The sequence below is a fragment of the Cnephaeus nilssonii genome (assembly GCF_951640355.1).
Source record: "Cnephaeus nilssonii genome assembly, chromosome: 21".
In the NCBI taxonomy this organism is placed as follows: Eukaryota; Metazoa; Chordata; class Mammalia; order Chiroptera; family Vespertilionidae; genus Cnephaeus; species Cnephaeus nilssonii.
The window spans coordinates 8,730,316-8,743,566 of record NC_137092.1 but is presented as its reverse complement, the minus strand read 5'-3'; the positions used below and the strand labels follow the sequence as shown (position 1 = coordinate 8,743,566).

Genomic DNA, 13,251 nt, shown 5'->3' with positions numbered 1-13,251 from the left:
CAGGAACACACAGTGTACTTTCAAGGCCAGTTCAAAGTTTTCTGTGAAACCTTCCTTAGCCCTTTACCAAGAGTTCACTCCTGTGTGCTCCCATTACACCTGCTAATAATCCTGTAATTGTCTTCCAATTTTGAATTCTCCTTAAATATTTCCGTATACTTTTTCCATGATCCCCAGAATCTTAATATTCTGGAGTCATTCTTGCTAAGTATACTTAGAAAAAGAAGACACTCAGGGATGAAAATGAAAAGAGAAGTAGCATTAATAGCCCATAGAAGTACATGCCTCTGTGATGCTGTCTTAAAAGACCTAAAATAAACCCAAGTCTCAAAATGTACTTTTTACAGAAGAGGATGCTAAGATGTGTCAGAGAAAAATTGAAAATAATGAAATCTGCTCAGGAAGATGGGTAGAAATTTGAACTCACATTATTTGCTTTTTTACTAAGTATATTTAATTAAATATTTAATTAAAATATTACTATAGTAAGTCATTTGTAAAGCCTCTGGATAAACATTTTAATAAAACCCACAGGAATAAATCTTGAATGAAATTCCTCATTGAATTTAGATAAAATTATTTTAAAGCAAATGATAAAGGAACAAAGCAGAAGAGAAAAAAAAGCAAATGTCTAATTTAAATTCTATCTTTTAAACTTCTATTATCTTGTCTGTTTCTTGAATAACAAATCTTCAAAGCAAGCACATACAGGATATCAGTCTTTTATCTCAGTCCTATCAGAAGAAACAGCCTTACAGGTAACTAAAAGTGATTCCCCAAATAGCAAAGAAACTTTAAAAAAAAAACACCAACTAATATTACCATTAATAGACAATATAAACTTCTCAAGTAGCTATTGTACCTAATTGCAAAGCAAGAAATACTATTCTTCAAAAAAATTGAATTTTTTAACAGTTCTACAACTTTGTTGAGATCTGTCATGGGAATTGTTTTTAATGAAAAATAATAGTTGATTTAATGCAGATTATATTCAAAATTTTGAGGCATAAACCAAAGACTCTGAATATGCTAACTTTGTGATTATGTTACAAGGTTGGTTATGCACATTATTTTAAAAACTTCCAAATGATTATAACTATTCTTTGCTATTCACTGATTCCGACGGGTACTCTTACAGGTTCTATTTGCCACAGCTTTGTGACCCTCTGAGTTATTCCCATAACTAACCAAATGGTATTTCACACTGAATTTTTGTATTCCTCCCAAAATCATATGCTTAAGCCCTAATCCCCAATGTGATGGTATTTGGGATGGGGCTTTGGGACAATTGTCTGCTGTGTCCCTGTCTTGCAATTTTTACAGGAGGGTTTTTAGAATGATTTTCTTTGCATCAGGCCCTCATCAAAATTTATTTGCTGACAAAGCTGGTTTTCCTACAAACCCACAGGAACAATTGAAATGAAAGCTGATGCAAGTCCTGCTCTGCCTAGAATACATTTTGAGTGTGCATTGTGTGTGTATCAGTTTGGGTCAGCTACACTGACAGAGCTGGGCCAAGATATTTTCCTGCCTGTTAATCAAGGCCACACAGACAAAGCTCAAGGAAGGATGACCCCTGCCTCAGGAAGCTTTGAATCAGTTTCTATTTATAACCCACATGCAGTAGAACTTGAGCTCAGGTCTTTACTCAGTTGATAGGAAAAATTCTCTGCCAAATTTTGTATTTGAGGAAACAGTTTATGGGCTTCTATGAGTGAAGTCTCTATGTGAAAGGAAGGAATGTGATAATAACTGTAAGTATTTTTGCTGATTTGGGTCAAGGGTGTGGTGACAGAGATGTGGAAATTTCTGTCAGTGACATAATAGGTTATTACATTTTAAAGCAAGAGTTAGTTAATGGTACCTTGGATTGTCTTTAGCACTGTGTGTATTGGATCCTCTGCTGTTAATAAAAATGTTGAAATAGGGTATGTGATGGGCTAATATTATTTCTCAAAATAGGATAGAAGGAAGAAATTAGCTATTGGTGTTTTTCTAGAATAGCTGGTTCTTCCTTTGGATATATACATAAACCTTTGGTTATTTGAGATGTATTTCTGTGTCTGTATGCTTTTTATAATACTCTGTAGCTTCTTGTTTCATTAAGAGAAGGTTTTGTAAAGAGCTGATTTATTATAAAATAATATTGTATACTAATACATATAATCTCTTACAAAATCTCATTCTGCCAAACTTTAGGAAATTAAATATGGAAGAACATTAAAACTGACAATTTGAGAAATGCTACAACTAATATTTTAGGTATGCCTTTATGGTATTGAATTACTTAATGAACAACAGGTATGATTTTATAGACTCAATATAAATGAAATACTTAGACATAGGTGGGCAATGTTTAGTGATGTTTAAAATATTATAGCCCAGCCGGTGTGGCTCAGTGGTTGAGTGTAGACCTATGAGCCAGGAGGTGACAGTTGATTCCCAGTCAGGGCAGGTGCCCAGGTTGTGGGCTTGATCTCCAATTGGGGGGCATTCGGGAGGCAGTCGATCCATGATTTTCTCTCATCACTAATGCTTCTGTCTCTCTCTCCCTCTCCCTTCCACTCTGAATTCAATAAAAATATATTTTTTAAAAATTATAAAACTGTTAACATATTCTTTTCTTATTTTAACAGGATTATTCAAAATAAAGTTATAGCCATTTTCAACAAGGTTCAATGATTAAAAACATTTTTATAAAGAAATTTCCAAGTTAAAGATGAAAAAAAATACTGGAATTATTTGGATTCTAACTGACAGGATAAAGAACACAGAATTTCCCAGTTACATGTAATGGAACCTCAGTAAAATTCATCACTTTGGTATGCACCCAACTGGGAACATGGATGTTGGTTTTTCTCGTTCTGCTGTTCAGACACTGTCAAGAAGCCACTGCAAAAACATCAAACAAAAAATTTCTCAGTGGGAAGGACGGACTAATGGTATATCTAATCCAGATAAGTGGCACCGAAAGGACTTTGGAATGAGATATAATAACTGTCACCAGGAGATTCTTCTTAAGAAGAATCGTGTTGCTGAGGGAAAGAGCAAAAAGTTGGATGTAACCAACTCTCAAAACGTTGGTCTAGATATTAATGAAGATGCCAAAAGCCGGGATCAAAGTGCGGATGAAAGTGAGAAACGTGAATGTAACGATACTCACTTCTTTAAAAGTGAATCAGAATCCAACTGGGTATGTTCCCGGGTCAAACAAATTGAAAGCTGGAAAGAAGTTGCTTTGGATCCAGAGACTTCATTACCTCCAGGAAATTTCTATACCTCACAGATACTGTGGAAGAAAATCGAGGCCCTTCCCCCAGATAAAGTCCTCAATTTGGCTCTAGAACATTGTGTCTCTTCAGAAAAGGAACTGAATTTCAGAGTTCTGGAGAGTTCCTGTGGAGTAACCAAGAGCTTGGAAAATATCTATTCTGAACCGGAAGGACAAGAATGTGGACCTTCTATAAATCCTTTGCCAAAACCTCGTAGGACATTCAGATATTTGTCTGAATCTGGTGTTATGCCATGTAAAGAAAGAAACTGTGACAGAAAACACTGTGAAAATAATTCTTGTGCAGAGTCTTATTTGGCCTCTTCTCAGGAACCTGAACCGAAGAAATATGGGGGGAAAATCAGAGGGAGATCTAAAAGGTATGTTTTCATTCAATAGGTAATGATTTGTAAGTATTTTTCTTACTGGACTCTGGAGTTTCTTTTCTTTTTTTTTATCAAACAGTTTCCATTCCCCTAATTTGATTATACAGATGTTGGTTAACCCAAGGGGAAAATACGTACATGAGGAAATAGTAGAAGCATGCCTAATAGCTAACACAATCTACTGACATAGGAGCATCAGAAAAACTTCCATTTTCTATCTTCAAGCATGTGTTAGGGAAGCAGGTACATTCTTCTACTTCATTTAGAGCATGCTGGCCCTAGTCTCCCTTTTTATTAGAGAATGAATTTAAGAAAGGTACCCAATGAAGAACATGAATAGAAATCAGCTAAAAGACTCCAATTTTCTCATTGTGCATTAGGACATTAGCCTAGTTTACTCTTAGATATCTGATAAAACACTTTGTAATTTTGCACATAAGTCTTTTACTTATTGACTTTTGTCTGTCATACCAATTTAAAAAAGACTAGAGTTTTAAAAGATACAACTTGAACATATATCTCCTTTCTTAAGGAAATCCTTTGAATTTGAAGACATTCAGCACTTCCGAAATCGGAACACACAGAAGATGCATGAAGAACTTGGAAGAAATTCTGGCTCAGCACTTTATTACACACAGTCTGAGGACAATATCTATGAGGATATCCTATGTAGGTGTCCACAACCTTTGCAATTCAATTGAATGAGTATGTATTTCGTGGAGCTCTTAACTATAGGATGGTGTTTTCTTTTACAATCAAGCATATCTTGCTCTATATTTTTCTTTTTAATATGGGAACCTTTGTTGTGTAAATTCTTTTATTCTTTAATGGAGTGTACAACTAGTGTAGTGGACTGCTCAGTTCAGAAGTAGATGTTTATAGTACCGTACTTTGAGAATATTTTTAGCTTGGTTGGACACCTGAGTAGTTTTTAAGCTTAAAGGGCCATTAATTTTGAGACCTCCCTCCCTCCAGCAACGGGGAGTAGAAAGCTGAACATACTTTTTTTTAAACATTTCTTTTCCTAGCTATAGTCACTTTGTTTTCATTTAGTTATGTTCCTCTAAACTTATTTTGTTGTTGTTATTTTTCAAGATCCCACCAAAGAAAATCCATATGAAGATATTCCATTGCAGTCTTTTCCCATGTGGAGATCCCCGTCAGCATGGAAGCTTCCACCCCCTAGAAGTGCCTTCAAAACACCCAAGGTATAACCAGAGAATTAACGTAAGAAAAAATTGCATCTTGATCCCTAAAAAGAGGTTGAAATGGTTTAACTAGGGCCAAAACTAAGAGGCATTAAAATATGGGATTGTTTTGTAATGGTGGCTTTTTATTCTTTGTTTTGGGGGTAGCATACAGCTTTTTATTTTCTTTGGTTGGAGGGGTTGTTTGTTTGTTGTTTAGCACTTCAAAAAAAATTGAATGTAAGCACCTTTAGACAGGCCATGAACTTTGCAGTTCACTAGTTACCACAGCTCCCTATTAGTCACAGCAAGTCTGGTCCCTGAAAACCTTCACCACTCCTGGAAGCAAAGGCTGCCTTGAGTCAATAAGGACTCTGAGCCATGGTTTTCTGGAAATTTGATTACATTGTAGTAGAAGAACTTTGGATTAGAAGCTTGATGAAAAAGAAATTACAGTATCCTCATGTAAGATGATTTTAAAGAAAAGACAAATATTTTTCTGGGGTAGCTTTGAATTTTAGAACACAGGCTTTAACTAGATGATCTTACCCTTACCACACTACTTCTCCTGTTTTAGCTTCCTCCCAAACCTCACTTCCTTCACCGGAAGACCATGGAACTGAAGAACTCGCAAGCTTATTTAAGGTCAAAGCTCACAAAGGATACCACTTTGCCCGTCACTTTAACTGAATGGAAGCTCTTCCGAGCTGGAGAAGTTGCAAACAGGAAAAGAATAAATGTTCCAAGGGTAAGGATTTTCTTTCTTTGACTCTTATTTCAGCATTTATTGTCATAAAATGAGAATAATTAAACTTTAGATGGATATAAATAATGGGTTAGAACTGACCTACTGGAATTAGGAGATTTGGAAAGCAGCCTTCACTTTAGGTTTTTGCTCATGCAGAAAAAATGCATGGCTTTTGCCAAGGTTTCTTGATGGTTTTGGAAAATTGACTTTAGATGGAGGGCTTCACTTCAGCTACCTTAGTTCTCATTGCAGTCAACTGCCTGGGTCAGGGAAGCACCAGAATATCGGATATAAGAACATTTTATTAAGCTGTCTTCGGTCTTCTCACTCACATTATTGCCAAAGTAAATTCAGTTTTGTCTGCAAGTTTAGATTTTCAGTAATTACAAAGTACATGCCGTTAAATTTGGGACAGATATTTCCATTCAGAGGAAGAAAAAAAGAAACTTGTCTATTACTTGGGAATAGAAATTTTCAGCAATTATATTAAATAAATTACTTCCTTCTCAAGGAGAAAAGTCAGTAAGTCTGTAGTCATCTCAACCAGAGCCATTGGAATCAAAATGAAGAAATTGGGATTATTTGTAGACATATATATATATATATATATATATATATATATATATATATATATATATTAGAAGGGATACTTAAGAAATTACATGAAAATATTTTCAAACTCTTTATGATACTTTGTTCTTCTGTAATTCAGAATGTCTTCAGGATTACTGTTAAGAAATGAAAAAATCCAATCATTTAAATAGTACTCCTTTCCTTAATCCCACTCGTTTAGCACAGTTTTTGTACCTGATTTTAACATTAAACAGAAGTCACAGCTGTTTCTTGGTTTAGTAACTGATTGGCTCCTTGGGAAATACTCTGTTCCATAATTACTTTAATTCTTCTGATCTATTTCCTGCCCCTCCCTCTTAATATGTGAGAAGTTAAAGACACAGTTTCTAAAATGCACTAAACTGATCTTTCTCAGTGAAAAAAAAAATCTTTAGCTGTGTATTCTCCTAAGGATGATGAGGAAGGGTTAAAAACCAGAGGTTTAAAGAATTACCAGGCCTTCAGCGGCCTATAATGTTCCTAACAATTGTAATTCTCCCCTTCGATAGACCACGCTGGCACAACGAAGCTGCTTCCCACATGGCCCAGAAATAACTCATTGTGTGTTCCCAGGGGCCAGAACACAAACACAATAGAGACTTCATTTAAGATGTGGTTTTGGAATGGCATGAACAAATACTTAGGGATTATGGACTGTAGAGTCTAATGAGACCCAAGGAGATTTGAGTGCTTTAGACTTCATGCCTCTACTTTCCGTACTGTGGATCTCCTGACTGCTTGAAGTGTGTTCACTTTCTGATTATAGGTGATAGGATCCAACTTTTCCTTTTCTAATATTTCCCAAACGTTTTGGAGGGTCTTTGTTTATTTAGAATTATGGGGTGGGAGGAGGAGGAACTCTTGATTATCAGGCAGGAACAGACTGTTAGCATTTCTACCTGTGATCCTCCTTGAATTATATGCTTTTAGTATGTTCCATTTGCAATACAAATATTGGTTTTGGAGTATCTTACGAAAAAATATTCCACACGAAAGCCTTTTTCATTTATTTCCCCTTTGATGACTAGAGCTATCCCTGGAAGAGAAACTGGTTTCATAGTTTGCAAATCACTGATCTAGTCCATATGCCTCTTCTCCACCCTTCCTTTCTTACCCTACTGTGGAAGCCTGTGTTTGCTAGAGTAGATTCCCTAATGTTTGTGACACATGTGTACAACAATGTGTTTCCCATCATTTCTTAGGAAGACTGTTCTATAGTATTTCCTACAATTAGAAGATAAAAGTAGACTCTTCTTCCTAGCTCATAACCACATTTTAACTTTTATTACTTTACCTCATCTTTCTAGGGCAGATTGCTCCCTTTCCTTTATAGTAGTTGGGTATACTTTGGAGTATATTTTTCAAATGCACATTAATATTTATAGTAGTTATGCTCATGTTGACCTGTGTCACCCCAATAAGTTCAATTTAAAAAAATTTATACTAGTTTTGTTAATTTGCAACCAAAAATATATGTTTGCTCTCTTACGTCTTTCCATAGCCCTACCTGCACCTTTTTACATTGGATTCTTTTATTTGTTTTTTATAATGCTAATATTTAAGGACATTGGTAATTTTTCACTTGCATGGCAGCTACAAAAAAATCTTTAAAAGAACAAACTCATCCAAAAATGTGGGGATAATCTGCATATTGGAAGCACATGTTTCTCACATGTTATTTTTTGCTCTGGACTCATTCACTGCCTATGGATTGCCAACATTGCTGAAGAAACAAGGACAAAAGAGAAAACAAGAGTGTTTTTCTCCAACTTTGTTGGTTATCATTTTTTATAATGTTCCTAACAGTTGTAATTCTGAGCATTAAATATGTTAAATCAGGACTAATAGTTAAGAAAAAGCTTGTAATTTTAAGAAAAAGATACATGAAAAGAACTAATCAGTTCTTTCTTTTTTAAAGTGGCAATTGATCATCTTTAATTCTTTCCTCTTTTTAAAAAATATATCTTTATTGATTTTAGAGAGGAAGGGAGAGGAAGAGAGAGATAGAAACATCAATGACGAGAAAGTATCATTGATTGTCTGCCTCCTGCATGCCCCCTACTGGGGATCAAGCCCACAACCCAGGCATGTGCCCTGACAGGGAATCAAACTGTGACCTCCTGGTTCATAGGTTGACACTCAATAACTGAGCCACACTGGCCAGACTCTTTCCTTTTTTTTAAAGCCCAGTCTGTGTGTATGTCTGTCTCTTTCTCTCTGTCTTTCACACACTCCTTCCAGCAGCAAAGAAATCATTCTAATGAATAATGTTTATTAAATGGAGCATAGTTATTATACTCGAGCATATTTGAGAGTCTCCTAATTTTATGATATGTTTCTGAAATAAATTGTAATATTAGTGCTCCTAGTAGCAAAGAGATAGAGTATTCCCTTTGACAAAAACTTCCTAGGTATGATTTATCCTCTCTTTGCTAAAAATTCCTGGGAGCAAAAATAACTGAGCCCCACCCTGCCTTCCAAGTGAATAAGTATTCCACTTCCTACTCTGGGCAGGCAAAAACTTGAGTCTGATAGTAAATGCTTGGTCACCCTATTAGGTGCAGTACCTAGATTTCCTGCATGTCATGACATGGAATGACAAGGAATCTCTCCAAAGCCTGTGCTGGGTTCTTCTGGAAAGGATCCCCCTTCTTTTACCCATGTAACATGGACTTTGTTTAGAGCAATGTATTATCTTAGTAAAGATCATTTTAGCCCTAGCCAATTTGGCTCAGTGGATAGAGCGTTGGCCTGCAGACTGAAGGGTCCTGGGTTCGTTTCTGGTCAAGGTCACATGCCCGGGTTTGCGGGCTCGATCCCCAGTGTGGGGCATGCAGGAGGCAGCCAATCAATGACTCGCTCATCATTGATGTTTCTATCTCTCTCTCCCGCTCTCCCTTCCTCTCTGAAATCAATAAAAAAAATATATCTTTTAAAAGATAATTTTAGATTCAAAATTGAGAAATGTAAGTTTCATTTATAAAATGGACCTTTTTCTCAATGAGCATCTCAAATTAATACTAGGCTGCAAACTTGTTGGTGTTGGTTTTAACTTGTACTTTCCTGGTCTTTTTCAGCTTGTATTGAGAATAGATGACATATTTGAATCAAAGAGAGGGAAAAAGAGAGTAAAGTTACATCCGTACACTGGAAAAGACGTACCTCCTTCTAAAGGTAAGAATTGTTCCAGCTGTCCATAGCTATCAGCATATGAGGAGAGAATCATATAACTTAATGGTTGATGTGAATTATAATTTTTGGTTTATTTTCCTATCTATCCCACTTAAATATAAAATTTATTTAGGATAAGGGACTATTTCTTATTCTTCCTCAAGCTCCTCTTATTTAATTCTTTGTCAAGTAATAAGTAAATAAATAGATAATTAAATAAATGAAAAATATATACATATAAACCAACAAGATTAATTTTTTCATAGGTAAATTGCATCATTCTTTTGTAGTCCTACTTTCATTTATAGTCATTTATCAGTATAGACTCTTTCAGTGGAGAAATGAAAATATTATTATGTATATATTGACTGAAAGTATGTGGTACTCAACTTGTAGTCAGTCATCTTATAAGTTCCATAGTTTTATCCTTCAGGTGCCTAGATAAAACTTATATTATCCTAATTAAGAAGCTTTCAACATCCAGAGTGAATTATTAGAATTTTCTTTAAAACTTATGCAAGATTCTTTAACTTGGTTGTCTGCAAAGAATAGGCAGGATTTAGCAGTTTTTGTATGTGAGATTCATAAGTCAAAAACAACAGCCAAGTCATACCAGAAGAGTATGTTTCATATTTTTGCAGTCTTCCAAAGACAAAAATTTTTAAATTTCCCTTAAATCTATTCTACAGTCTAACAATTACTATCTGAAAGTGAAATTCTTCATGTTACAATTCAAGACTCTTTCTTCTTACTCTGCGATGATTAAAATCAACTGGCCACTATTTTAAATGTCAGTTTTTATATTCTCAAAAGCAATTAGTAAAAGACATTTCAGTCTTCTGCAGAAGAAATACTTCTGATTATTGTTAATAATAGCTAACATCACTGGATGAAGCCATAGTTTCTTTACGTACTGTACCTCATGTGTGTAACATATGACCACATTAGGAGGTAGGGACTATCCTAATTGTACAGACTAAGAAACTGAGCCAGAGGAGGAAATGTCGTTTTAAATCAAGAAGCATGGAACCACAAGGTCTTAACCCTTTTCTGTCACCAACTGTTACTCTCAATTTTTCTCATAAACTTTGATTTTTAGCAGTTTCACTGTCTCCTCTCCATGTTTCCTTATCTTCACTAAGGATATGGCCAAAGGCTTTTAATTTGTATAACCCAGAACTACATACAGAAGATGAAAACTGATGCTAGATATTATGCTGGATCCTTTCAAATACATTATCATTAGTTTTCTAAACAGCCCTCTGTGGCAGATAGTAATCTCCCTGTTGTAGACAAGGACATAAATTGTAAGTTGCAAATTATGTACAATATCAGGACACTGGGACCAGGACTTATTCTAAAAGAACATTATCTTTTCCCCAGATTAACAGCAGTCTATTGATAACTGTATTCTCTAGATATGGCACCCTCAGTAGGTTATTACCAATCTCTTATTCCAGTAGTCGGCAAACTCATTAGTCAACAGAGCCAAATACCAACAGTACAACGATTGAAATTTCTTTTGAGAGCCGAAAACCGATTTCTGCGCATGGGCCACGAAGTTTCAATCGCACTGTACAGGCGCGCCCGCACGTGGTATTTTGTGGAAGAGCCACACTCAAGGGGCCAAAAAGCCGCATGTGGCTCGCGAGCCGCAGTTTGCCGACCACTATCTTATTCGAATGCTTTATGCCTTATGGATTAGGAACATTTTAGTAAATTCGGCTGTAAAACAAGTTTTTGAAGAGACAAATTCTTTTTTCACTGCATCATTATTGAAAAGGAAAAAAATTCAACAGCCTGAATTGCCAACTTCTAGCACACACACACAAAAACGCAGTCCTTAAGTTGTAACCCTTCCCTTTAGAACTGTTTTTCGTTTGTGTGGCTCAAAGACAATATGCATTTACCCGTCTCTGTGACCAACTTCTTCAGCAGGCCAGGGGTTTTTTTCTCAGGCCTGAGGATCTCCTGGCTCCATCCATGGTCACTGTTCTCAGATTTTTGTTTTCCTTCTTACGCATTTGTCTGCTTATCAACAATGTCTAGTAGGACCAGATAATTATATTTACCTACTGTGTCAGTACATGCTAAGCTGTACTGAATCTATTCCAACCTAAACATTTAAGTTTCAGTTATCAGAATTACAGAATGATTTCGTGCCATTCTTCAATTCTGTCATTACAATTTTGTATGTTAAAGTCACATGTAAAAAGGAACAACCTAGTACTTTTTTGATCCCTCTAGATTCTGCGTAGATTTTCTTGGTGGCTTATAAACCCCTTAACCTTAACCTTCATTTAGTGTCCCAGAGTGCAAGTCACAAAACCGTAGGTGTGAATGTACTATAAGGTCTTTCCCAGTTATATTACCTCTCCTCCCTTTTCCCTTGCTTTTCTTTCTGTCCTTAAACTTCCCAGGCTCCCAAAGGTGAGCTGACAGCGGTTGTTCCTCATACCGAACAGTGTTTATAGCCCCAGTATACTTTTTGTCATGGCGGTTAATTTGAAGTTACAAACATAAGTGGTACCCAATATTTAAATGGCTAATTTTTCTGTAACATCTCTTATGTCCCTGGGCCTTGTTTTTCCGGATATATTTAAAATTTTCCCCTTTCTTCACATTTTATTTTTGCCCTAACTTTTCAGACTTGATCTAGAAATTTTTTGTTCACTTGTAAAACACTCTCTTGTAAAAGGATAGCCCTTATTCTCAAGAAACTTAAAATTTGTTTGGGAAAAATAAGAGCAGTTTAAAGCAGAATTTCTAATAGAAGAGTTCCGTTTGGCCCTGAGTTAGCTTAGAGCAGTGGTCTATGAGTTTGCCGACCACTGGACTAGACTAAATGTTACCGTGTAGTTGGAAGCTGTGAGGATTAGGCAATTGTGGCAATTGTGTGCAAAAAGGTAAAGGGTAGTATATGACAATGGTCGGCAAACTCATTAGTCAACAGAGCGGCAAACCACAGCTTGCGAGCCCCATATGGCTCACGAGCCGCGGTTTGCCGACCACTGGCTTAGAGGTATCGCAAAAAAGAGATTGTTACTTCATAAACTTATTTGGTAATCCCCCTTGCCCCAACATTTTCCATGATTTTAAATTCATAGTTTGTTCTGTGTTGAGATTTTTGTTTAGTCAGGTTGGTGTTCAACCTTGGATACTTTATTTGAGAATTTAAAGATAAGGATATGGATGTAGAAATAGACTCCAAACTAGACTTCTTAAAACTAGTCTGAACTACTGTTAATTTCTAGAATCAGGAAGGGAGGGTGTGGGAAGAAGACGGAATAGAGTCGTTTCTCCTCTGGGCCTTTTATTTTCTTGTGACTGTCCTGCCCTGATGTAACTAAGTGGTTGGAGATAGGCTCAGCTTTCCTGACTCCAAGCCCGCAGGTCTGTGGAGGTTTCATGTTGTTTTCATCCTCGTGGACTTCCTACCGTTGGACAAATACAAATGGAAACTGCTTCTCTCTTTTCAGGTGAAACCAGTGGGAACGAAAGTGATGCCGAGTATCTGCCAAAGAGTGAGTGAGTCAATGGGCTGCTCCCTTTCTCGTGATGATCACGGCATAGGTGGGGTGGCACCTGCCTGAGTGATTAAGCATGTTTTCCCACAAGAAGTGTCATATTGTAGGAGATTTCTTCAGTATAAGAGCTTGTTGAGATTTGGCAAACTAAGCAGCACACTGTCAGATGTCTGACAGCATTAAACATCTCCCGGAGTGGAGTGAGACAAACCGTCATGGTTCTAAGATGGAATGTTCTTAGGGGAGTGGCAGAGCTGCGTGTCCAGACAAATGTGTAGACATTTCCCAGCAGCCAAAATAGGGTATGTGTGAATCATCCCCTGAGACAAATACTTGTCATTCAATATCA

General features: G+C 36.4%; 1 protein-coding gene across 2 annotated transcripts in view; it reads left to right on the top strand.

Moving 5' to 3' along the window:
• DENND2C (DENN domain containing 2C) overlaps positions 1–13,251 on the top strand; it is a 52,099-nt gene that overhangs the window by 15,667 nt on the left and 23,181 nt on the right. Inside the window, exons 2-7 of one of the 2 annotated variants that reach the window (XM_079760496.1) lie at positions 2,637–3,651; positions 4,190–4,326; positions 4,753–4,865; positions 5,422–5,592; positions 9,282–9,378; positions 12,855–12,899. In XM_079760496.1, coding sequence (XP_079616622.1) covers positions 2,825–3,651; positions 4,190–4,326; positions 4,753–4,865; positions 5,422–5,592; positions 9,282–9,378; positions 12,855–12,899 — 1,390 coding nt within the window. In that variant the 5' untranslated portion in view covers positions 2,637–2,824. Of the gene's footprint in view, positions 1–2,636; positions 3,652–4,189; positions 4,327–4,752; positions 4,866–5,421; positions 5,593–9,281; positions 9,379–12,854; positions 12,904–13,251 lie in introns of those variants that run through there. The other variant, XM_079760497.1, reaches the window with a different exon arrangement.